Source organism: Pezoporus flaviventris, unplaced genomic scaffold (assembly GCF_033815535.1).
Source record: "Pezoporus flaviventris isolate CSIRO_AGI_PZ_B2104156 unplaced genomic scaffold, CSIRO_AGI_Pfla_v1 ptg000036l, whole genome shotgun sequence".
NCBI classification, from domain to species: domain Eukaryota; kingdom Metazoa; phylum Chordata; class Aves; order Psittaciformes; family Psittacidae; genus Pezoporus; species Pezoporus flaviventris.
This window is the reverse complement of record NW_026892584.1, coordinates 24974404-24999733: the sequence shown is the minus strand read 5'-3', so window position 1 is coordinate 24999733 and position 25330 is coordinate 24974404. Positions and strand designations below refer to the sequence as shown.

At 37.0% G+C, this 25330-nt stretch overlaps 1 protein-coding gene and 1 long non-coding RNA gene across 5 annotated transcripts in view; both read right to left on the bottom strand.

Moving 5' to 3' along the window:
• Positions 1 to 25330, bottom strand: part of LOC133274399 (uncharacterized) — a 733952-nt gene that overhangs the window by 465586 nt on the left and 243036 nt on the right. The window lies entirely within an intron of this gene.
• Positions 1 to 25330, bottom strand: part of MIPOL1 (mirror-image polydactyly 1) — a 194945-nt gene that overhangs the window by 101829 nt on the left and 67786 nt on the right. For all 4 annotated transcript variants that reach the window (XM_061463544.1, XM_061463546.1, XM_061463543.1 and 1 more), the window contains 3 exons: positions 21402 to 21531; positions 16492 to 16525; positions 16062 to 16232 (listed from right to left, as the gene is read on the bottom strand). In XM_061463544.1, coding sequence (XP_061319528.1) covers positions 16062 to 16232; positions 16492 to 16525; positions 21402 to 21531 — 335 coding nt within the window. The remainder of the gene's footprint in view (positions 1 to 16061; positions 16233 to 16491; positions 16526 to 21401; positions 21532 to 25330) is intronic.

Here is a 25330-nt window from a genome sequence, read left to right as displayed (position 1 = left end):
CTTGACTTTCCTTTGTATGCTTCATCCATGTAATAAATAATAGATTGAAGCTTGCCACCAAATTCTGTTAAGTCACACTTTTATAAATTAATATTAAAACTGCTTTTGCCAATGCCTTTCATAGTCATTCTTTGAGTAATCTCAAATCATTCATTTTTGCAAAACTGGTATCTCAGCTAATGAGGTAGTGAAAAATAAAGATAACCTAATTCCTACTGAATAACTTAGGAAAATGGTTTATGTCGTCCAAATTCTGGAAGAGTAGGAGTTGATCTGAATAGAAGATGCACTGTTTTCCAGCATGTATTTTCACCTTCATGCATTTTAAACAAAATGCTCATCAGTGAAGTAAATGACACACCATATCTTAACAGAAAATGCACGATACCACTAAAAGATGACCTTATTGGATACCATGATCCTACTACTGCACAGCATAATACTTTCAGAGACATTCTGAAATTAATTAACATATATTCAGCTGCAATGAACAATGGAAGTAGAAATTATTATTCTAGACACCAAACATGAAAAGGGCCAAGAAACATGGCTACTTTTTCACCTGTTATGTTTCTACAGGTGGTGACCTAAAAATATAAAGATAATAAACAATCATGTGAAGGAAACAAAAACAATTTAGCTGATTCTTTTCTTAGTTTATTATTTTGTTCACTTTTTCTTACTTCATTTATAATGATCTGAACCTCAGAGTAGCTCCCAGCCAAAATGGAATGCAAGTGTTCTCAGTTCAACAGCCCGTCTCTCCTCCTCCCCTCAATATATATATATATATATATATATTTTTTTTTTTTTTTGAACAATCTGCCCCTTGTCCCAAATTCATCACGATTTCTGGAGAGGCAAACATCTTGTGCCACTTGGATGCTGCACAACTCTTTCCTCTGCAGACAGAAATAATACCAAAGTCATCCAGTCAAAACACAAATCAACCTTTGGTGTCACTGTGAATTATGTACTTTGAACTGCAGATGTTTGGAAGCACTTATATAAATACATTTTATCCTTTTTCTTCTAAAATAATGATTTTAAAAGAAATAATGAAATAAATGATTTTCTACATAATAATAACTAGAAAGATTTTTCCATTAAATTACGATTTTGAATTAAGGTTTTCTAACCTCTGAAAGAAAATACTTATCTTTAAAGTCTTGGCAAATCATCAAAAAATGTGTTTAAATGATTATTTATACAATGCCCAGCAGCTTAGAACTACTGGGATTTTAAGAAAGAGAAGTGCTTTTGTAAAGCTCATGCCTCAGAAACACATGCATCTTTAAAATGTTATATTCTATTAGTAAGAGACGCACTTAAATGTAAACACCTTTTTTTTTCCTCACAGCAGCAGTGCAATGGCATCATACTCCATCTGAAGCCACAAAAAGAAATGCTTCAAAATAAAAATGAAACATTTTTGTCTTCCTTGTCACTATGAGCCAGTTAAAACCTGCAGTATTAAGGCAGATAATATGCTGTATACATGACTTGGTTTCCTCCTACCATTCCTTTCCCTTTCTACTTCTGAACACTTCAAAATGCAGCAAAACAAACTTTCATTTATTTTCATTTGAACAGTTAAAGGAATGCAAGTGCACAGAAAAACATTCAGAAAATTCAGATTGAAAGTTTTAAGTATTTCCACTCTTCATGTTAACCATCCTTACATACGCAGCTATTCAACAGCACGGAGTAGCCCCCTGACACACTCTCGCCCAACTCCATTCTCTACATATTCTTACACTCCCTTTCAGTGATGATATTTCAAAGTTCAAGATGAGCTTGGTCTACTTTTCAAAAAACTCAGGCGCACACAGACTTTCCTAATCAATGACACTCATGATAAAAAATGCGCAAGGAGAAAAAGAGAAAGGAAAATGTGATGTTCTTGAGCTATATGTGATTCACAGGTCATTTGGCAGGGTTCCTGTACTGGCTGTGCCACTAGGCTACCACAGCTCTGCTAACAGGGGGTTGCGGACAGACTCATGATCTGCAGGGGAAACTTAACAGCAGGAGCTGCTACAGCCACAAAACTGGGTTGCCTTCAGTTTCCTGCATCAACTGCATATAAGTTAGAAATCTTACCTCACCTCTGATCCATTCTTTACAGTCATTTCTAATCAGAATACAAACCCAGTAACCTGGAGTCAAACATTTATTCATGAGGCTGTACTAGGCCTGAAATTAAGCAAAAATGCATTCAACTAACCTGAGTGTTGGTGGCTTTTCTCCTAATTGCCTGTCAAAGATAAGTGACTTCTGTTTTACATGCAAGTCACATTATTAATTCAATTTTTTAATTTCATGCCTATAAGTCTAATAAATAATGTATAAACTAAGCATGTAAGCTGATGAGTAGTATGCAAGGTTAGTATGCCTGCTCACCCCCTCCCACCCCCCCGACTTGTTGAAACACTAGAAATTGGCACACTACAATGAGCTTCATATAGATTGAATGTCAGTGTGCTATATTCAAAAGCAATGGAAATTACTCTGAAATAATACAGCAAATGGAGAATACTAATTAAAATTTTATCATAAGAGGAAATGATCATTCAAGAGTCAAGACTCTCTTTTGAAAGCAAAGCAAAAAAAAAAAAGTGTACCTTTATTACCTAAATTCTAAAGGTCTGTAAGTACAATAATACTTTAAAATAGGATCAGTTTTAGTGCATGGCAACAATACCACCATACAGATTTAAGAGATGATTTCAGGGTAGAAACTTCTGCACAGGAAAAAATAATTCAGAGTAAGTAACCTCAATAACTTTAAAAACATTTAAAGAATAAAATTACACAACAGCAAAGGTGTCTTAGAATAAATCTGCCATTTAAGCAGGGCATGTTTTAGTACACTACTTACAAGGTAACCAGAACTGAAATACCCTACTGACTGCCTGAAACAATTTCCATCCTGTTTGAGCAGTAAGTACTGCAAAAAAAGATCTGAAAGAAGCCAGTCAGGGCAGCTGAATATTAAACTATTATTCTGATCTTCTTTTACTTATGGCCTTAGTATCCATTTCCCAAATCAATGCAGCTTCCACACAGTCATTTACACGCTATATTGCAAGGCAGCTTTGGTCATTCTAAACTCCAGCTCTAACTACTGTGTGATTTGTTGGCACACCAAGCTGTAATATTTTGAAATGGGATACTGCAGTGGCAATACTTAGTAAGTCCAGATTACCTAAAATACCACTGACTTTTTGTCTTCAGTAAGATAGGGACAGATTCCTCAGCAGCCAGCCACCTCTTTATCACATGGGCTCAAAACCCAATCACATTTCCTCCTAAAGATTGATAGATCCTATGCACATTCTAACATAGAAATATAATCACAGAATGTTTGCGATTGGAAGGGATCTCTGGAGGTTGTCTTTCCCAGTCCTCCTGCTCAAGGAGGGCTACAAAAATCCAGGTGCCTAGAACCATGTTTAGATGATTTTTGAATATCTCTAATGAGGAAGACTGAAAGGACTATGAAAGACTATGTATTCCTAATAAAAGGAACAAACACAAATTTCAGAAAGTCACAAACTTTATTTTTTATTAGTGATTTTACTTTTTTATTTCTCCTCCTTCATTCCTGAAAGGAGTAAACACAAGTCTTCCCTCTCCACTTTCTTTAGTCTCTCTCCTTCAAATGCAGCATCTTTCCTCCTTTCTTTTGCATGTCAGAATGTACACATACTATGTCAATCCTCATCTTAACCTCTGAGGTCCATTCCACTGCACTGTCTCATTTTTGTCTATGTTTTTGATTCATCTCATTCCAATGAATATTCTCTTTATTATGTGATTCTTCTCAATAACTCTTTTTACTTGGGTTCGGGGATGTTATAACTCTTGATAAACATTGGCTAATCACTTTTTCCAACACTTAAATGAAGTTAGTAAATAGGAATGTCTTGTTTTATCAGATGAGAAATTAGCACAGAAAGTTTAAGAAGCTTAATCAAGTGATAAGATCATGTCAGAACTGGGATTACTACACTCCAAACCTTTGCTTTACTGACTTGACCAAATGATACAGAGCTATTGCTTCCCATGGTCATGTTTTACTGGCTCCTCAGAAAAGCAGTCAGTTAGTTCCATTAGAACTAGATGGCCTGTGGCCAAGAGGCAGCTTGTCAAACATCTGACATAACACACCATGACGGACAGCTGACAATTGTTTTTGTTTAAAGCCTTTCTTCCACCCCTTGTTAATAATCCACAGTGTTGGTACTCAAAAAACATATACAGTAGAATGGAGGTAGTGAACTTGTGAAAGGTGTATGAAAAGGAGAAATTTTAGAGAAACATTCAACAGCATGATCTTCCAACTAGATCTGGAAATTAGGAATTGATTCTCAGACATGTAAGGCACTCAGCTGCTGACAGAGGTATGTTTTTAGGAAGTGTAACCTTGTTTAATTGAACACAACCAATATCAGTTGACAAGAAAACAAAATCTGGTAAACAGTCTGAGCTGTTCTAATGAACTGGTTTTCAAATACTCTTCAATGGATTTTCTTAAAATCCATATACAAACAAGTGTATTGCCTAAACGTTAAGTTGGCATTTACTGCACAAAAGGACAGGAATACTTCTGGTCCATTTTAAAATATCATCCCATTATTCAAGAAAACAGTATCATGGACCACTGTATAGATGTCACAGTTTTAAATCTCTTTTTGAGATACTGTAATCATGGGATTGTAAGTGCTCCTAGTAGTACTCGCTATCTGTTTGCCCTGATAAATACTGTACTCTCAATTGAGCCATCATTTGCTTAAGAGGCAGTTCTTCAATTTCTTGTTGTGGAATGTGCTCTCCCAGACTTCTTTAGCGAGTAATAAAAGCTACTTTAAACTAGAGATCAAAACAAAATAAAACAAAAAAAAAAAAAATCAAACACCCTCCCCCCAAAACAGCTAACAAGGTAGGTGAGAGCTCAGCAGGTACGTCAGGATGAGAAACACTTTTGAAAAAGTGACCTGAATCAGTAGTACTTGTTCTTTCTCTATGGAAGCAACATACTTTTTCAGGAAACTTCAATACTAAAATCAGAACTATTTGAAAGCAGTATTAACATCAGTGTTTTAACAGTCTGTGAATAAGTGTAAAAATGGACTAAGTAATTATAAAACTTGTTACTATGTTACTGTGGAATCAATTTTGTTCTCACCAACACAGGGATCTAGGTAACAGATTTTATATTCTGAATTATAAATTTGTATTTCAGACTCCTTTCTGAATTTGCTCTTAAGCACTGAGAAGTGCTTAAGCACTGAAAAAGCTTAAGAAATTTAAAATTCAGCTTTGTACATGCTTAAAATGAATCATACATAGAAGACAAAAAGCATCCCATAAAGAAATGTTTAAGAAAGTAAACAAAAGCTCTGGAAAAGACTAAAGCAAATGCACACATTTAGAAACTATGTGCTGCTCGGCTTCAGTAATACTGACAAAAGTCTGTATGATTTTGGTATATGAATTAAGACTTTTCAAATATTAAGTAGTGGTTGAATCTGAAGATTTTACCTCTGTAACAAAACTTAGTTTTAGCTTCACTGAAGCGTTTTACAAGGATCAATGTGACTAGCTACCAAAATATATGCACTCTTTTCAAGAGGACTGACCATACCGCTTTGATTTAACAGCCACATAAAAGCTTTCCAATATGCGACCAAAAAGCATATTGGAACATATTACCAAGATTGCCTTCATCCAACCCAAAGCTTCCTGGCAATTCCATCCCTCATTTGTAAAGGGTAGGACACCCTAAGCAGAAAAAAGTTAAGAAAAACACAAAGCGAGAAGGACAACTTCTAAAAGCAGAGTGATGGGCCTTCCTGCCAAAATAAACAAAATGGGTAAAATGCATGACTACTGCTGAGAAGTGTTTGGATACCATAGCAGACAACACACACTACATAAAAAGAACATGTAATGAGACACACAGCTGCTGGCTAGCCCTACAGTAGAACGCATGCTGATATGACTATTCAGCACAAGGGATTAACAAGGATTTTGCTGTTTCTTCTGGGAGGCTGACACTGGATGCTTTCATTTTCACAGTAAGATTTTCAAGACTAGTTTTGCAGACTGAGATTTCTTTAAAGACCTAACATTTTGATTGTGAAAAGGAGCCCAAGTAATGAGACTGAAAAAATGCTTGCAAATTGAGAAAGAATACTCTGTCTCAAAGTTACAGAAGATGGAGGTCAACTCACAGAGACAGCTGGCGTTCACTCCTGTCCTGAACACAACCCAGCAGAGCCCTTTCAGTCAAAACCAAGTGAAATCTATTATTTCCTAATGTTGCTGTGATCTGTAAAACAATTTCTCTAAGGTATGAAATTCCTCATCACGATTACAACATGATTATTAACATGACTTGAAAGGAAATCTTACCTACTGGTGAAAAATCATGGGACAAGTAGAAGCAAAGTGTTCAGAGTCATTCTTCTGATACAGAAAGCTTTACTCTCTTTTCACAACGTTATCTAAATATTGGTAATACTTCTGCAGATAGCAGGGAAACATGTTACATCTAATTAAGAAATAAGAAACTTAGCATAACTGAAAGATGATCAGTAACTGCAGCAGAACTATGACTAATATACTTAAGATTTACATGTTTATAGCTACTAACTTACTAACTAGAGGTAATGTTAAAAATCCCATTGCTCTCAAAAGATAGTTATCACTTCTGTGTTATCAACAATACAAAGTATACATCAAAAGCATCAGTACATTACACCAATGAAATATCCTATAGTTGGTCACTTGTTCTGTATTTCTGATAACTCCAGAATTGCAACAAGTTGTCATACTTTTATGACTTAAAACTGTTCTTCATCCACAGTTAATTTTTTTTTTTGTTACAGCTAAAAGTATGATACCTTTTACACCATCACAGCTACTTCAGGGTCTTTTAAGTATTTCCACATATTTGAATTGTGCCATTTTATAAAGTATTTTCAATACAATAGTAAACTATAAATCAGAATATGATATTTTGTGTATACCCAAAGCATACTCAACAACAGATTAAAAACACTACTGAAAAGACAACAAAGCATGAACACCAGAAAGCATTAACAAGTTTCCTGACAAAAGCAGCTTACTACCATATGCAGACCACACTCAATAGGAAAGCCTGCCCTTCATTTGGAATAGAGGGTAATGGAAGCTAATTTTTTTTTGTTCTCAAGTAACTCAGCTAGAAAAATAATTAGCAGTGAATAAACACAACATGGAAAAGAGGGTAAATCTTAGATACTTGCCATCTAAAGCATGGAACAGTAAAGCCATACAACAAACAAATGTAGGCATACTTGCTGAGTGAGACATAGATAAGTTAATGCTACTGTGAAATCTTTCATAAAGAGAATATTGATAGATTTTCTTATTCCAATTTTTTTTTTTTTTTGCCAGAGCAGCACTTTAGAGTGCAATAAGAAAATAGCTTCATCAAGCCTGATGACTTGATATTGCTTAATGGCTTCATAGGAAAAAAAATAATTCTCAATGTCCAGACCAAAGCAAAAGAGAAAACTGCTGCCGTTGTGTTACCTGTTCATTTGAAACCAACTCAAAGCTAGAAAGAAATAGAAGTAATAAAAATATTTACTAAGTCCTACACTTCAGTTACAATCATCTACTGCTCTGCTGAATATAAGTAATCAGCTTATCATCATTACAATACTTTTCCCTTATATCCTGTTACTGCCAGACCTAAATTTCTTTACTTGCCACCTCTCTTTACCACTTAACACACATGTTGAATCATAAGGATGACTGTGAAGGGTACTGCAATGCTAGAAGAGAGGTCAATATTTCACTTTAGGGATTCTGGGGGATGGCAGAAAGGGGCATGGGGGGAAGTCGACAAAAAAGCAGTTCTATTAGTTCATTTTAGCTCCATGTCCCACAATATTCTTAATCAACTACTAATGTTATGGCAGTGGCACCATCAGCAATATAGTTTCGCTACTATTCTTTTAAGATACCTCAACCGCTCAATTAAATCTAAACTTTACATACTGTGTATCATTTTTTGATGTCTATGCTACTAGATTGAAACCTTTTTTTCCTTGAAGGAACCAAGTTTGTCTATGTCTTGTGGACAGGTCCAAAATCTTCACCTGAAAGGTCTGCATATAAAGTAGTTTAATAATTTTCAAAGTAAAAAAGGTTGCATACAAATGCACTGGAATGTTTTCTCCAAGAACACTGACAGCTTGCACGTCCCCTTAGCTGTTTTTTTTTTCCCTAATATATCTGATTCTACTTCTTTAAGTCACCATCTCATTTTTATCCTTAATTTCAACTAATACACTTCCAGAGCTATAACATAACTAATTTTTAAATTATTATTGGATTAAATGGATTTTTTCCATTTCTATATTTACACATAATGAAACTTTGAACTTTTACCTAAAATTCTCACTGATTCAGAAATTCTCACTGAAGAAACAATTTGCATACTACTTTGCATTGGGGGTTTTGGGAGCAGTTTGTATTTATCTCACCTGTCCTACTTCTTATGCTTTGTTGCACTTCGGAGTGCTATCCGAGAACATGAATTGGATTCCTTTTTGATGAAAGCAAACTCAGAGATGCACTCCAGGAATGCATCTAGGGCATATTGACACAAATGAGTATTCAGTTTACGGGACTTGACTACCATATTCCAAATGTAAGAAACAAACAAAATCCCACAAAATGCAACACTCACCCACCTCGAAACATCTTAGTTTGAGTGTCAGATGCTGAGAACTATTTCCTACTTCAGATCAATTCCTATTTGTTCACATTCTTGCTAATACAGACATAATCAACCACAAAGTTGCAACTCTGAACATTCAAGAAGTAGTAAGTAGGTAAAAGCAAAGAAGGGAGTTAAGACTTAAGTTAGACATTTTAACCTTGTCAGACACCACATTAAATATGAAACACAAAAATCTTGTCACCTATCTAAAGAATTTTTGTGCCAACTCATCCAGATACACAAAATACCTGAGAATGTTTGCAAAAAAGATTTCTTAGAAAGTGTTTTGTTTGTTTTTTTTTTTGTCGAACTAAAAATCAGAAACTTTTTATCCAACAGGTAAACAAACTGAAATCCAACAGAGTACCTAACTTGAAACTGTGACATGTTAAGTACCACAGAAAACTTACTTCAGGTACCTCTACAATAGTTCTGGTACCTATAGAACTTATTGCATGCACAATGATCCAGTCTCCTCTTCAGAGGGAATACTATTTAAATTCTGCTTGTGTCACACTGGAAATTTCCTCTATGGTTGTTGCTACTGAAACATGCGATCAATAAGCATACAAAGAATTTTTCCTCTCTTTCATCCTAGGGTTTTGACATTAAATATTTAAATTAATTCTAGAAATTGGTTTGGAAGTCTAAGCTGTGTGAACCTAGAGCTTAGCACCATGATAGATGAGTCAAATAGCAATTAATCAAACAAGCTTGCATGCAAACTTACTATCATTTTTGAAGAGCTGAGGAGTTTCTAGGTACTAAAGAGAAGATGCACGTTTGACTGGAAATTCATTAAAGTTTACAATTAAAGACACAAAGCTTGATTATACCCTCAAATACTATGCAAACGTGTATTTTCTGAATTCTGCACAACACATTGTATGCAGAGGAACAACAGGTGATTTAACAATGCAAACAATGATGTATCTCAGGGCATCATTCAGCCAAAATGTTATAACAGTAAAGTGAAGAAATGTGGTAGCAATTAAAAATTTGCTTCAGGAGTTCAAAAAGACCAACCGTAATCCCTCTCTTCAAGGAAACATTGCAATAACGTTTACATATTTACTCATACTTAGCATACATGGACTAAGTACAAAAGTTCAGTATGAAAGGTCTTTGGGGTAATTCCCTTCAGATCCTCTTCTCCCTCCTACTAATGACCTGTCAACTGACCTGCACTCAAAAACTCAAAAACTAGAAGACCTCATGCATGCAAAACCTGAAGTCAAATAGAGGAGTAAGTTGCAAAGTTCTTAGTTTCACTAATGAAATTCTGGCTCGAATGAAATCAAAGGGAGTTTCATGCCCTAATAACAGATACCTGCCACAAAGAATTCACCACCTCTGCTACATCAATGCAGAAGATGACCTGACACTACAGATACATATGTATAATGTCCCCAGATCTTCTCCTATCAGCCTCTTTGAACATCTCACCTGTCCTCAGCTTTCTTAATGTCTTGAGAACCGCGTTACATACAGTGATCAAAGAAAACATGGCACCACAAGGTTAAACAGGTGTTACTCTTTTAGGGAACATCCTACACAAACCAGAAAACCCAACACAAGACATCAAGAGGATTTTGTTTGGCCAGTTTCCTCTCTATTTTAGTGTCCAGTGGACTAAAATTTCTACCTCAAAAGAAAAAATTACTTCACACATCTGAAAGTAGCCAAATATTTAACTATCCCCCTAGAAAATATTCATGCTCCAATATATCCAAGGTAGAGAGTCAGAGCATACCTAATCATCCCAGACACTAAAGAATTATAAATTTTCAAGCTGGGTTTACTTTTAAATGAAGTAAGGAGGCAAGTAGGGAAGAACCTGCCCTTCTGTGAGATGCAAAAGATTCTTGATGCTCTTTGACATCATTCCCAATAGTTTTATTCCATGCGTCCCAGCTACAGCAGTCACTGGATCTGGAGCTTTGAAAATTCTGTAAACAGTGAGATTCACTTGGGTTATTCTGAGAAGCAGTGAAGAAAACATGGATTTAATTATGTTCAGTACAACACGGACTTCCTAAACCACTGATTCATTAAAACTTTCAAAGGATTACCTTTATTTAGGTACACAGGAAATGAAACGTGGCATTATAAAGCACCATTCCAGTGCAACAAAATCAAATGGAAAACCAACACTGCTAATCGCAATTGCTTGTATAACTTGTTTTTTGTGATCTTTCTCCAGGATACCTTTCACTCAGCATTACCTCCAAAGAAGAGATGCCTATGAGGTTTACCTGAGGTCACAAATGTGAATACCAATAAAACCAATAGCCATTTTTTTGACTCAAGTTTCTTTTCTCCCTGCGGTCTTAGGGTGACTTTAAATTTTAAATCACAATTTATTTATACTTTTAATCTATTCTATATTTTATTCCTTATCCCTATTGCTTTCTCTCAAGACTTCCACTAAATTTTCTGGACAAAAGGGACATATTGCAAAAAGCTCATCCCTCTCTCTTTAACAATCCTGCTGGCAAGTAATTTCCCCATACCCATTCATCTGCTACCTCCCAGAGAAAAGCACTGCAAATGACAGTATCAGGACCTTGCTCTGGCCTTCCCAAATGAAACCAGCCATAAGAGTGAACCAGCATGGTCCTTGGATCCTCAGATTAAACATCCCCTTTACGTGCACTTCCCTCTTCAAATAATACCATGACCAAAATAATCAGTACCCTACAGCAGCTGTGTGGTTCACAAACAAGTGCGAATAGAGGGTCCTGTCTTTTCTTCTCCGTTCCCAAATATCAGTGGCAAAATGGAAAAGGTAGTATGGGAAGCATGCTGGCAGAGCACCTAGGAGAATACTATCAAATGTGCTCCTGCCAACTCGATTGGTAACCTTAACCAGGAAGGTCAAGGAGTACCAAAACACAGAGTTTAAAACTGAACTGCTAATTCAAATTATGAAAACTAACATCCCAAACTGTGGTTTGGGTTGTGAAGGGATCACATCTATCGTAAGAGTGTCATGAGACACTGTAACCCGTCACCTGACTATTCCCCAGTTCAGGGCTCAAGATCTGCAAGTAACTATTTTTTCCATTTACCTGTGCTTTTGTTGTTTTTACACTTCATACAGCTCTTGGGTTTATTAGCTCAGTAAGACCTGCTCACTCATGTGTGCTGAGAATGCCTTAATGCTCTGTGAATCACCGATAACACAGAGCTTTACACCTTATGTGGTGTAAAAAGAGGAAAACTGCTGGAGCAAAACATAAAAAAAGAAAAAAGTTAGCCAGAAGCTGGCTTGTTGTAAGCACAGGCATTTATCAGTTATTAGTCATTAGTCGAAACTGATAATGATGGGTTTTCAATGATGATAAAGCACTGCCTGCTGCCAAACAGTGCCTCAAAATGGAGAAAGGTACTTAAAACTTTATTCAGATGAACAGCTGGGTGCATGCCAACTTTTTACATGAACAGTCATAAGCATGTTCCTGCACAGCAGGATGTGATCAAACTATTCAAAGCTGTAAAACCAGGTTTGCTTGCCAGTTATGTTATTGCTTCAAGATCAGTGTATTACAGATGGTACTTTGCCAGCCATGAAACCACTGTTTTTCCTTAACAACAAATTTTACACTATTAATGTTTAAAACACTGTATAGAACTGACTGTTCCTAATTAAAAAAAAAACAACAAAACAACCCCCAAAAATAATGAACAACAACAAAAAAAAATAAACAAAACAAAACCACAACAAACAAGCAAAAAATCCCCCCCCCCCCGAAAACAAAAACACTCCTCCTCCCACCACCCCCAAACACAAACCGTTTACAGAATGAAAGTTAGGACTGAAAACATATCAAACACAGTCTCCTGGACTATAAGCCATCTTTTATTTAGCTTTAAAAAATTACTTCCGTCAAGCTGTACCAATTAATAGGTCCCCTTCTCTAAACCAAAAGAAAAGTAATTGTAATGACTTATTCAAGACCTCAGCTTCAGCTGCCAACACTGTAATTGTATTAACATTCCTGTCCAGAAGGTGTGATGTGGTTAATAGGTGGTTGAGACATTGCACTTTATTGCCTCCTGCTGGAAACCACTTCTTTAAAAGTATTTTATGAAGATCACACAATGTGACTATGCCGTATGTAATCTTCATTAAATGTCTGCCACTAACTGGTTTACTCAAGCAAGAAAAAAAATGTAAGAAAGGCAGAACTGTAGTACAACAAACTGAACAACTGATTTTTTCCTTGAATGGGTTAAGACAAAATTGAACATTACAGACTGATGTTTTAGTTCTCATGACAGCCAGCATCTTTTTCCATTTTCCTTTCAAAGGATCAGTCATAAAACAGGCTCAAACTCCCCAGTATGACACGGTATCTGTTAACTAACAAACATATCTTAGCAAATACAACCAAACAGTTGAGTCTGCTTTTTTAAGGGGGTTGGTACAGGAGAAGATGGATGTCAATGTTTAGCCACGCTTTAGTTGTTTGTTTTTTATTCACTTGAAAATACATACTAAAAGTAGTATCAAATATTTGAGTTTATACCATTTTATTTGTTTTCACACATACAAAAAGTAGTTTGCATATTTGCTAAGCAATCTAGTGAATGATCTAAGATTACATACACATGCACAGCTCAATACAGTTATAGAAGTGCCTCTATCTGCTTCCCAGTAAGAAGTAACTTTCAAATTTGAAATCTCAAAAACATATGCAGAGGCTCTTTAGTGTTACAGCTTAAAAAAAAAACCCAACATTTTCATGACCTTTCCCTGAAATGGACAGTGCTCTTGAATTTTTGAAGAATAAAAAAAATTATTCAAGTAAAATTCAAAGAGAAGAATCACAACCAGCTAACTATTGTCAAGTATGCTGCAAAGTGGCCCCATTAAATATAATTTAATAGTATAACTACCAGTATTCCAAAAATGACACCACCACCCCCTCCCCCCCCCCCCCCCCCCCCCCCCAAACCAACCAAACATCTCCAAACCAAAACACTTTCAAAGACTAACTGAAAGTCATTTGTATTTACCTGGTCTCAGGAAATGTACAGTTTATAGTGTCCGTTCTCTAGGAGTGTAACCTATTCCTTGAATAAAATTGAAAAACGTGTTCAAGCAGTGAGGGCTTTTGTGTTATTGTTTCTTACTTGGCAAATTCTTACTATTGTTTCTTACTTACCTTTTCCAGAGGATAGCCACAGCACACTAATGGTTTACTCTAGTTCTGCTTTGTCTTAGCCTGTTCTCATCAATCCCTCCCTCATATTTGATGTCACCTCCACCAAAAAGAAAGATTTTAACCTGCAGATGTTATGAATGCCTGAGGCAACCTCAGATCTAAATTCCAATAATTTGCATTTGTTATGCTAAGCATATACATTCCCTAAATTATATCTAGTCCCTTTGTGGTCTAATGTAGGAATCCCTCTCCTATTGTTCGTGATGTTAGAACTGTAATAACTACTGCTATTGCAATGTTAACAAAAGACTACTAATAATTCAAGTACGGTATGAATTCCCAAGGAATCATCAAGTGAGAAATGCAGGTTGAAATGGTGGCTTCAATTACAAGGACCTATTTTCTAGATTCAAGAGTTACAGCCATAAAAGCATCAAATATGCAAAAACAAAAGCCATGACTAATGGTATTAATTGCAGATGGTATCACAGTAGTACAGCTTAACACAAAATACTTAAATTTTCATTCAGTGAGGATTTATTATTTTATTCATTTATTTTTTTAGCTGCACTATCTACTTAACATTAGCTGTGCTTTTTGCTGACAGGCCTAAAGATGACTTTGCTAGTTGCAGCACTTGAGCCATTACTATATAAAAAATTTATCTTTAATAATTCCCAAGCTGATTACTTGGGAAAAATACCTCCTTAAACAGGCTGCTTAAAAACCAATTCAATTAAAAAGCGTATTAAAATGCCCTACAATAACATTCTTCTGACATTCAGAGAAGTTTTATCATCCAAGTGTACCTGAAAGTCCACTCTGCAAACAAGCAAAACCTGACAAAATAAAAATAAAAGTACTAAAAGATCCTTCTCTGCTGCTGAAAGTTTTTCTATTATAAACTGCTTAATTTTCAAATGCCCTGTGTAAAGAAGAAAGAATATAAACTTTTGGCAGGACTATTGGATGTTTCCCAGTAGTTATGCTGCTCATCATTATTACAAAAGCAAAAGAAAGTAGACTGAAAAAGTTCCACCATTAACATCTTCCAACATTAACAGCCTTTGTAGTGCATACTGGATAGAAACACAACATATTTTAAGCACCAGGCAGTTGGGGCTTTCAAGGTTAAAGTAAGGGAGAATGCAAAAACAACAACTGCAATGAAGTGAAAATTACAGGGTGTGTAGAAGAGACTCTTTTACCAGGAGACTTTCCAATACAACGTGAATTTAATCTACATTATCAATAGCATCCAGGATCACAAACCTGACTTTAAATCCAATAGAAATTAGTTACATGTGAGCAAACCTTAGTAAATCACATGAAAAATCTAAATTTCCAATACTGGAAGAGTCAGATGAAATTTCTTGCCTGGGATTAATACATCAGGAGTTTCATCCAGTCTAAATCCTTGCATTTCCCCAGGAGACTTCTCCCCTAGTTGGACTATTCCTCCCTACAGCCTGGTCTATTGAGTTACGTCTAAGTTAAAATCCAAGAACGAAAACTTTGCTTGTGTGTGGGGAAACACAGCAGAAAAACTTTTCCATGATATGGTAAAAGCAAGGAGACTGCATGGTGCAGAGAATGAAGACAATATTGTTCTGTGAAAATAGGAAACGGCAGGGAATGATTCATCTGAGTGGAAAAAGGACCTCAGATTCTTTTAAGTCAGAAAGTGTAAAGACTGTGAGAGTCAAGCACCACATGTTGTTTTCATCTGTGAATGTAAAGCGATAGATGAATTGCCTGCATTGTTACATGCTTTACTAATTATCTTCCTTTAATGTATATTTTTGCCACTTATAACTCTTTACAAATCCTTGAGACCAAGCTGACTGTTATCCAGTGCATTATACCAATACAGCATACAGCAAAACTAAGCTCTTAATAGCTTTTTAGGTTGGTCAATATGCTGAAAATAATTTTGCTTTAAAAAACAGGAGACAGCTCGTGCTCAGGTGAATCATTAATAAGCCCTTTACCACAAGGGCTCTCTTTGAGATTTTCAATAGAGAAAAAAAAAAGCAAAAAAACCCAAACAAACAAAAAAAAGAAACCCAAAAATTGTAGTGAGTGATTATATACTTGTAAAGACTTACTTGATACAAAGCAGCATCTCGTTGTTCTATTACTGCATTCATTTCCTCAGCTATTATTTTCTTTTTACGTTCTTTGGTCCTGTGTATTCGATTCAGGATTATAGCTCCATTCTTCAGTATATCTATCCCTGTGTCTGCATTGTTTATTCTGTTCAGTAATTCCTGTAATGTCTACCAACAGCATTATATGTTAGTCAGACATGAAGTTTTAATATATTTTATTTAATATAGGGTTTTAATTAATAGGCACATGTGAATTGTAAATTGACTGAGTGAAGTTATTGAATTTTCATATTGCGGCAAAGATGTACATTATTAGTGTGTCAATTCTTCTTTTTCCCACATCTTAGTTCTTGAAACCCACTCAATTGAACTTAAGCCTCTAAGATATAAGACTGACATCAAGAAATCTCCTCAGAGAATGGCTTACCATGTCATTTTCTTCAGGGTTAATATTTTCTAGCCTAGAAAAAAGGGACACAGAAAGCCTGATCAGTAGCATTTCCTTAGTGCAGCAAAATGAGTTCGCTTTTTAAATCTTTAGAACCTCAAGTAATTTCATTCTACTAGTCTTTAGAGTCAACCATGACACTGAACATATTAAAGTGCCACCTGCTCGACTCCATCTTTCAATAATGCTCCATATCTTCGGCACTGACTTCAGACTGTTAAGTTATTAATGTTTACTGCTATATATGACTACAAGGATCAATTGTTCATATGTGCTTAGATGAAGAAAGTTCCCCAGTGATAGAAATGACTGATGCTTTTATTGTATATATTTCTGGGCTTACAACTTTTACCTCACTTTGTATTTTTGTTGTTTTTACTGCGTCCCAAATAAAACAGGACAGGACTTTTGTGGAGAGTTCTGGGGTGGGGTGTGCTTTTTTTTTATTTGTTTGTTTGTTTCGTTCTAAAGTAATTCTTTTTTCCACCCTTCTCTTCCAAAATGCGGAAAAAAACCGAGTTGAAGTTTCCTTAGATGTATTTTCATTTTGTATCTTGCATAAAATAGCAAGATAAGCCAATTCTCTGCAAGGCCCTTATTTAATTCTACAACAACCCCTCCCCTCTGCACTTTCCTCCCTTTCTATTTCAACAGAACATATATTGACCTGTCAAATACAAAGATATGAATTTAGTCATACAGCACTGAACACTGGCTATGCAAAAGCAGTGAGTAATAACACAAAAATCTAATAAATGAGATAGTATGCATTTTATTTTACCCAAGTTATATGGACAGCACATTATTTAAAACACGCGTATTTTAAAATGCAAGAGACCTCTTTTCTTAAAAAATGAGCATATTAAAATTACCTTACTGCTCCACTGCTAGTTACTTAATGGTGATTCCTACTAAAAGTAGTTCTGTCACTAGCATGCAATATTTTAAAAGACAGATGTAGTATCATTAAACATCTACTAAACAGCAACACACACTTTTTCAACAGTGCTATGACAGGTGCTGCTCTGAAGCCAAGATTTTAGCTAGCAAACATCGTGGAGGACTTGACAGCACACTAGCACCTTTAAAGCATTAGTTTTCAGATAACACAACATAAGGCATAGTAAATCAACCAGTACAGGAGTTAATTCTTTAAATAAGAAATAAATAGTTCAGAATGTACTACCAGTGTACAACAGCTGGTATATTTATTTATATGGAATTCATAAGCAGTAAGTACTCCAACATATACAGTAGAAGCAGAATTAAACAAAATAAAAGCTAACCTTTGCTGGGTTTGACTTGTATTCATAAAATAACACAAATCATAAAATAAAAAATATAAGACCAAATTCCCAGAACTGGCTCCTTGACTTGGCTCCTTGTAGAGTTTGTTCCTGCTTTAGGTTTTTACATTGCTCTAAGTGCCACTTCATGTGGGACTTAAAAATGGATCTCCAGCTAGTTTGTATTCACAATGAAAGGAATGGTATTTGTCAAAGTAAATTGGCAGGACTGACCTGGCCTCTCCGGAGGACTTCCACCCTTCTAAAAGCGTGGGTCAACAAAATCACCCAGCTGACCAACATGCTGCGTAAGCAAAACACCCTAGGGAGATTGGGGTTGGGAAAAAGAACAGGAACTTTTACTGTAAGTATAGCCCTTCAGCATATTACTGCCAGAAGGGGTCTGTCTGTTGGAATACATACACCTCGTTAGCTGATGGTATTTTTTAAGCAGCAGCATCCAGAACTGTGTTTGCCCTGTTGCCTCTCCCTGTGCTGTGCACAGGCAAAAAGCAACCCTTAGATCTCATGATGTTAAACTTGTAAAGAAGAATTCCTTTGCCCCCCATTTCTACATGCATTCTGCTAACAGGACTGAAAGAATTTGGGTTGTTACTGTTAATGACAACAGAACTGCTCCAGCTGCTAATTTAAAGAAAGCATTAAAGCATTTGATAAAGGTTGGCAGGCTGTTCAATACTGCCTTCTTGTAAAGATCTCTGATTAGAGTAAGTGCAAAGCAGATGGAAGGAGTGACCTGTGCTCTAGAACTTGATGAGTGAAGCACAAGTAGCCAATGCTCTTTAAAAAAACCCAAACCTCTATGTGCTTCACATCTGAGACAGAGAACCTGACCTTTTGAACAACCAGCAGAAAGTATTAAGGGTGGTACTTGGAAAAGTTCCAAGATTCCAGAAGAAACTCCAAAATTAAATAAAATAAACCAAGTCCTTCATGGCTCATCCCATCACCTCTATTCCTTCCAAAGGATTAGTGGAGTGGTAAGGTGAACACAAAAAAATTCCATTCAGCCACAGTAATGAACTATTTAGAGCGAAGAGGCTGAGAAAATTAATCTCCTCATGGGGTTGATTACTTCCAAGAATGTAGCACCTCAATTTGACTCTTCTCTCTCACAGTCCTGGCTTTCTCCTCTCACTGCAAAATGGCAGACATCCAGGCAGATATAGAAATGCATGTCTTGTCACCTCAACTGAGATATTACCGCAGTTAGTAAAGATGCCCAATGTTCGGAAAAGCCTGAGTGATGGAGCCAGGCTGGTGTTCTAGCAGGAATCTTGGCTCCACTCAACCATTTCTTGTTTGTAAAGTATAGAGCTGCATGAATATGCATCCTGTAAACTTGGAACAAGTAGACAAGAAGAAAAGCAGCTGACCATGATGGAGGCAATCCTGCCTTCTTGGCTCTATAATGCCCCAAAATTTCAAAAACAGCAAAGAACTTTCTTAAAAAAAAAAAATAAATTAAAAAATAAAAGAATAAATCCCTCCCATCTGCCCCACAAACCAGTAATGACAGTAAGAAATGTCATTTCCTGGGCATGACTCTTTCCAATGACCTGCCATTGCCACAGTCGGTCTTTGTAATACAAAATGGGAAACCTGGAAAATATTGGAACAGTACACATGCAGTCTGGCAAGGACAACCTTTGAATTAAATTGTTTTTGTCCCAGGCCTAATGTCCTGGTTAGTCCATTGTAATTTTTACCTGCTGTGCTTGTGTTCTCCACAGAGAAATCACCTGTGCCAATTCTGAGACTGTGAATTGGCAAGTCCTCTCTATAAAGCATCAGAAAGAGCACCCAAGTGGATGACAGCAACAACTGCTATTCTCTAGGTGATAGCAAAAAAATATAATAGCTTGGCTACAAGCTATCAGCCTGCCAGGGGAACTGTTAACCCTGTCCTTGGAGCAAGTACTTTCTTTGTCATTGCAGGGTACCCAGCACCTTCTGCAATGATGTTCCTTTGGGGAAGGTAGAATGCATGTTCTCAAAGAAACTGAGTTTCTTCTCTTTTCTCATCCTTCTGCTTAGAACCGAGTTGGTCTTTCAGTACATGAGTAAGGCAGACAGAAGCGACTGAGGGGTAAACAAGTGATTTGTGTGTCAAGACTTGCCACATGTATGTCTATGGATTCCACAGCAGAACAGGCAACAATGCACTTCTCACACACTGAATAACCTGTGATTTCTTCCAGAAAACCAAAAGTCATTGGCTAGGTCTGTCAACCAGAATAATTTATTAATAATTAATTAAGATCTTGAACTTATGCTAACAGCTTCTACATAGTTTCATTTGATGTTTGGGGCCATTCTTGCTTTCTTTACTCTTGAAGCACACAGAATTAGAAGAGTGACAGAAGAAATTGGGAAGACTGGAGTAAGGCTCACAGTTATGATGCCTCTTACGGGAATTTCAAGCATGTTTGTAATTTCCTCAGATATTGCCGTACAGAGCAAGATTTCAGATGCACATACACACATAATGGGCTCTGTAGAGACATTTAGTCTAACAAACTGCACTAATTAATTAGGGAATGGAATCTTCTAATCCCGCCGTTGAGTCATATTTACAGGCTGTGACAAACTCTAGCAACTTGAAAATTTCACAGAGTAATGGCGCACAAGCTATGCACAGATTATTGAAATTTATTTAGATAACATTCTCTGGCCTTTCCTACTAAAGTAGTCCAAAGATGATGACTGGTTTTCTGCCACAAAGAGGAAAGAGTGTTCTTAGCAGAATCAATTATTTAAACATAATTGCCTGCCATTTAGTTAACTAACAACTGCACCTATACCATCTCCTACCATGAAAAACTCTTATCTGCTTTGTATGTCTTTTGGCAGAAAGATAGGAGAAACTTCTCAGCCACTTTAGACTTTGAAGGACTACCATAGATGGTAACCAAGATGACCACAACTTGGATGGAGAAAAATGACATGGAGAGGCAAACTGTAGTTTCAGAGCTGCCTATATCCTAAAGTAAGAAACGGTTCTTGATCTTCTCCTGACTTAACAGTTTCGTTTAACATGAAATTGACTATTTTTGCTGTGTTAACATGGCATACATAAAACTCTGTGAAGTATTAATTATATCCTTATTGCCTTACAAACTGCTCTTACACTGGAAGAAGAAAATCCATACATTTTTACTACATCACCCCCTTCATTAGTAGAAATTTTACTGAAGGAAATGTCTAGTGGGCTTAAAGGCTTGATTGATTTCCTATACATTGCAACTTCTGACTGACATTCTGGTATTCTCTGTCAAAAGATCCCTATGAAATGTCGCATTTGTCTTATTTATGCCTGAATAAATCAATACCAAAGCTTTTGATTATATTTTTAATTTTTGTGACCAAAATTATTCACTTAGCTCTCAGTCACCAGAGAAAAATAAGGTCTCATAGGATGGCTAAGAAATTAATCTGTAGACAGCATGACTAGCACTAGCCTAGTATGCCACAATAGAGAAGTTTGTGCAAAATTTTCCCATATAATCACTTTCAAAGAGTTTATGACAGTCACAGACTGGCACAATAACTTTTTGCACAAGGCAGGAATTGTATACTTACTCTTTGAGACATTCTTCTAAATGCTGGACTCGTAGAAATGCTTCATCTCTCTCTTCATTGGCTAATCTAAGCCTTGCCATGACAGCCTTGTCACGTTCCCGTTGAGCGGAATAAACTTCTTCCACTAGAGCTGCAGAAGTAACCAGTATGTTTAATACACAAGTTTGACAGGGAAAGACACTATTAGATGCACTTACATGGGCCTTTGCCAGCACCTCCTAAAATCAACATTTCCTCAATGACCTTGGATTACTCTGGATAAGGTCTATATTACTCTTCAGACACAACATTAAATTGCTTTTGATTGCTAAAATGAATACTTTAAGGAATGAAATAAAGCTATGTGTTTTCACATTCACCCCTGTATAATTAAACAGGGCAAAGAAGTGATTTGCTTTGCATTCTGAATACTTGCTTAATGGAAAAGTAATTGTTAAAGCTCAGAATTATGAGACACTAGTAGGTTTCTTCTAGGACACAGAGTTAAAAGTAATGTTCCATTAAAACTACTTCTAACATCACACTGCTTCCTATCAGTGTGGCATACCGATATTAAATATGAAAAATTCTAATATTTTCACACTCTGTCACTGGTATCACAACAGTGGCACAACTGGTATCTCTCCTTCTCTGGCAAGTCTTTTCTTTATTGTGTAATATACTGTTATATTATCTGTTACAGTATACATGGACCTTGGAGTATTAGGTGCCAATAAACTAAGATTTACTGTCTATCCTTGGGAGCAAACTAACACTTTCAAGTCATTCCTCATCCTGAGCTTAAGTATTCTCCCTGCCTTTCCCCTGTCAATATGTCTAACACCATCTCTGGCACACTGCCAGAATCCTTACCTCGACCCTGCCTACACTAAGATCTTTATTCATACTTTCATAATTTCCCTCTGCAATACTGCAAATCTCTCCTCTCAGTCATCATTAAACTCTGCAGTTGAAATGGCTAGGGACTTTCAGGACGCCATAGTAAGACTGCTGGCACTCAAAGACAGAGGACTATATCCTCTTTGATTGTCACAGGCACCTCCAAAAAACTTAAACTGAGATCTGTAGGTTCCAGAATTCTCCATGCTCCCCTTCTAGTCTGCCATGCTGATGTTTAGCCACAGGCTGCTAAGACCATACTGCAGTCTCTTTTGAATGCTGGCATTTGTTTCTCAAGCACCTTCTGTATTAAGTCATTGCTTCTGGGCTTCCTTAACTGCTTCAGAGCTCTCTGTCCCTCTCTGAACCATTCCTTAAGTCATTAAGAGCCCAAAGAAAGGCTTCCTCCCTCTTCACATTAGCCTAAAGCTTTTACCCCTCCATTCTTACCTCAATTGATGTCAACTTTGATGCCTTTATATGTTAATTTATTCTTACTTCATCTTTGTACATTATTGTAAGAAAACTGAATAGAGTGATATAACATAAACCACTTTATGGCTCTTCACAGAACAGAATAATAGAAGCATAGTAGTACATTTTGGTAGCAGCTATATTGCTGGCACACAATACACTTTAGCAGAAAAAACGAACACTGAAGAAAACACGAACCCAAAATTCAATCTCCCCAACTGAAACACATAAAGTGATAAGTTTCTGTACAGTTCATAAGGAGCTCAGATAACACAGGGGCATAAGACAACCGAGATGAATATTCATCTCCCAAGAGATGAATTAGGAAGATGTTCAAAGTAGGAAAGCAATCCTCTTGTCCTCAAGCTGCGGAGAAAAGCGTTCCTCAGGTGTAAAGAAACATTTTTGCAGGTCTAGCAAAAGACTGCATGGTAACAGCAGACTGGACAAAAGAAGAAAGGAAAAGGCTGAATGTTACTTCTGCAGAGGAGCTGCAAACCTAATCATCAGGCCACAGCTGTAACCAGTTACGACCCATCAAAACAACAACAACAAAAAAGCCCAACAAATTCATTATAAGAAGCATAAATCTTGAAATATACACATTTAACAAACACTGATTTAATTCTCTCTTGAGTATTTACTTGTTTCATAAGAATAGTGTCTTTTCTTGAAGATCCATTTACCCTGTTTGCAACATGAAAGCTTTGCTTGATGAAGAATGGAGAAACTAAGGCACGAGTAAAGCAGCTGCAAAGCTGCACGTGCACAGGCATGTTTACAGCACTTGCAGAGGTCAAGTCCAGTATCTGCAAAGGTAGGTGGCTCAGCAAGAAAAAGAACAAATAGTATGAGGTGGGTGGTACATTTCAGCTCACCAGACCTCCACTTAGGTTGCTGAGATCTATGATGGCAGCGAAGTCACTGACTCAGTGTTGACTACCTAGGTAAGTTGCAATGCAACTGCTATACCCTGTTTTGGATCTCGAATACACAAGCAGTTTAACTCTATATAGTAATTATTACCTACCTGTACCTTAATGTATATTTTTTTATCATAGTTTTTCCAGTCAATTATGTCAGTTTATCTATCATGCCAGAGACACTGCACAGAGACCCCTTCCCATAAAGCTGCAACTGGAAACATTATGCAGTTTTCATAATGAAAACAACTGCTGGAACTAACAGAAAACTTTAAAATAACTGAAGATTTGGCACTTATTACTCCTCTGGGGTTAATTAGTTTCCAGATTAGTTAGCTTCTTTCTGGTCCCTGAGTGCATCCCTTCTTCTGTCTGACCTTGTAACATCCCCACCTCAGCACGGAAAACCACAACTTGCTGACTGCTACAATGCATCCTGAGCATACAAGTACACTTAGAGGTACTGTGTTTTAGCATATCTAACTGCCTCTCTGTGTAACTATAACCAGTGGTAATAATGACCATACAGGTTTTTAAAAAAACAGATTATTACTTATTTGTCCTTAAACCAAAATAATGCCTATATAACAGTATGAATATTCAGAAAACCAGATTTTTAAGTTACTTAAACATCTAGCTTATCTCAAATCTTCCCATCCTGATAGCAGCCCAGAAGCTAATTGCCTTGAACAGTGAACCCTTCTCCCACTCAAACGTCCATTAAAAAAACACTGTCTTTTAACTTTTAGTAGTTCCACATCAATTACAAGTGTTTGGCTTTTGCTTTTGCTTCTATGCTTTTTGCTTTATGCTGTGTGGTTCGGTTGATATGCTGGAGGGAAGGAATGCCATCCAGAGGGACCTTGACACGCTTGTGAGGTGGGCTGATGCCAACCTCATGAAGTTTAACCATGCCAAGTGCAAGGTCCTACACCTGGGTCGGAGCAATCCCAGGCACAGCTACAGGTTGGGCAGAGAAGAGATTCAGAGCAGCCCTGCAGAGAAGGAATTGGGGGTGTTGGTCAAAGAGAAAATGAACATGAGCCAGGTTGAGTGTGTACTTGCAGTCCAGAAAGCCAACCGTATCCTGGGCTGCATCAAAAGGAGCGTGACCAGCAGGTCGAAGGAGGTGATCCTGCCCCTCTACTCTGCTCTCGTGAGACCTCACCTGGAGTATTGTGTGCGGTTCTGGTGTCCTCAACATAAAAAGGACATGGAAATGTTGGAAGAAGCCCAGAGGAGGGCCACGAGGATGATCAGGGGACTGGAGCACCTCCTGTATGAAGACAGGCTGAGAAAGTTGGGGCTGTTCAGCCTGGAGAAGAGAAGGCTGCATGGAGACCTCATAGCAGCCTTCCAGTATCTGAAGGGGGCCTATAGGGATGCCAGGGAGGGACTCTTCATTAGAGACTGTAGTGACAGGACAAGGGGTAACGGGTTAAAACTTAAACAGGGGAAGTTTAGATTGGATATAAGGAGGAAATTCTTTCCTGTTAGGGTGGTGAGGCACTGGATTGGGTTGCCCAGGGACAGAAGTTGTGAATGCTCCATCCCTGGCAGTGCTCAAGACCAGGTTGGACGAAGCTTGGGTGATATGGTTTAGTGTGAGGTGTCCCTGCCCATGGCAGGGGGGTTGGAACTAGATGATCTTAA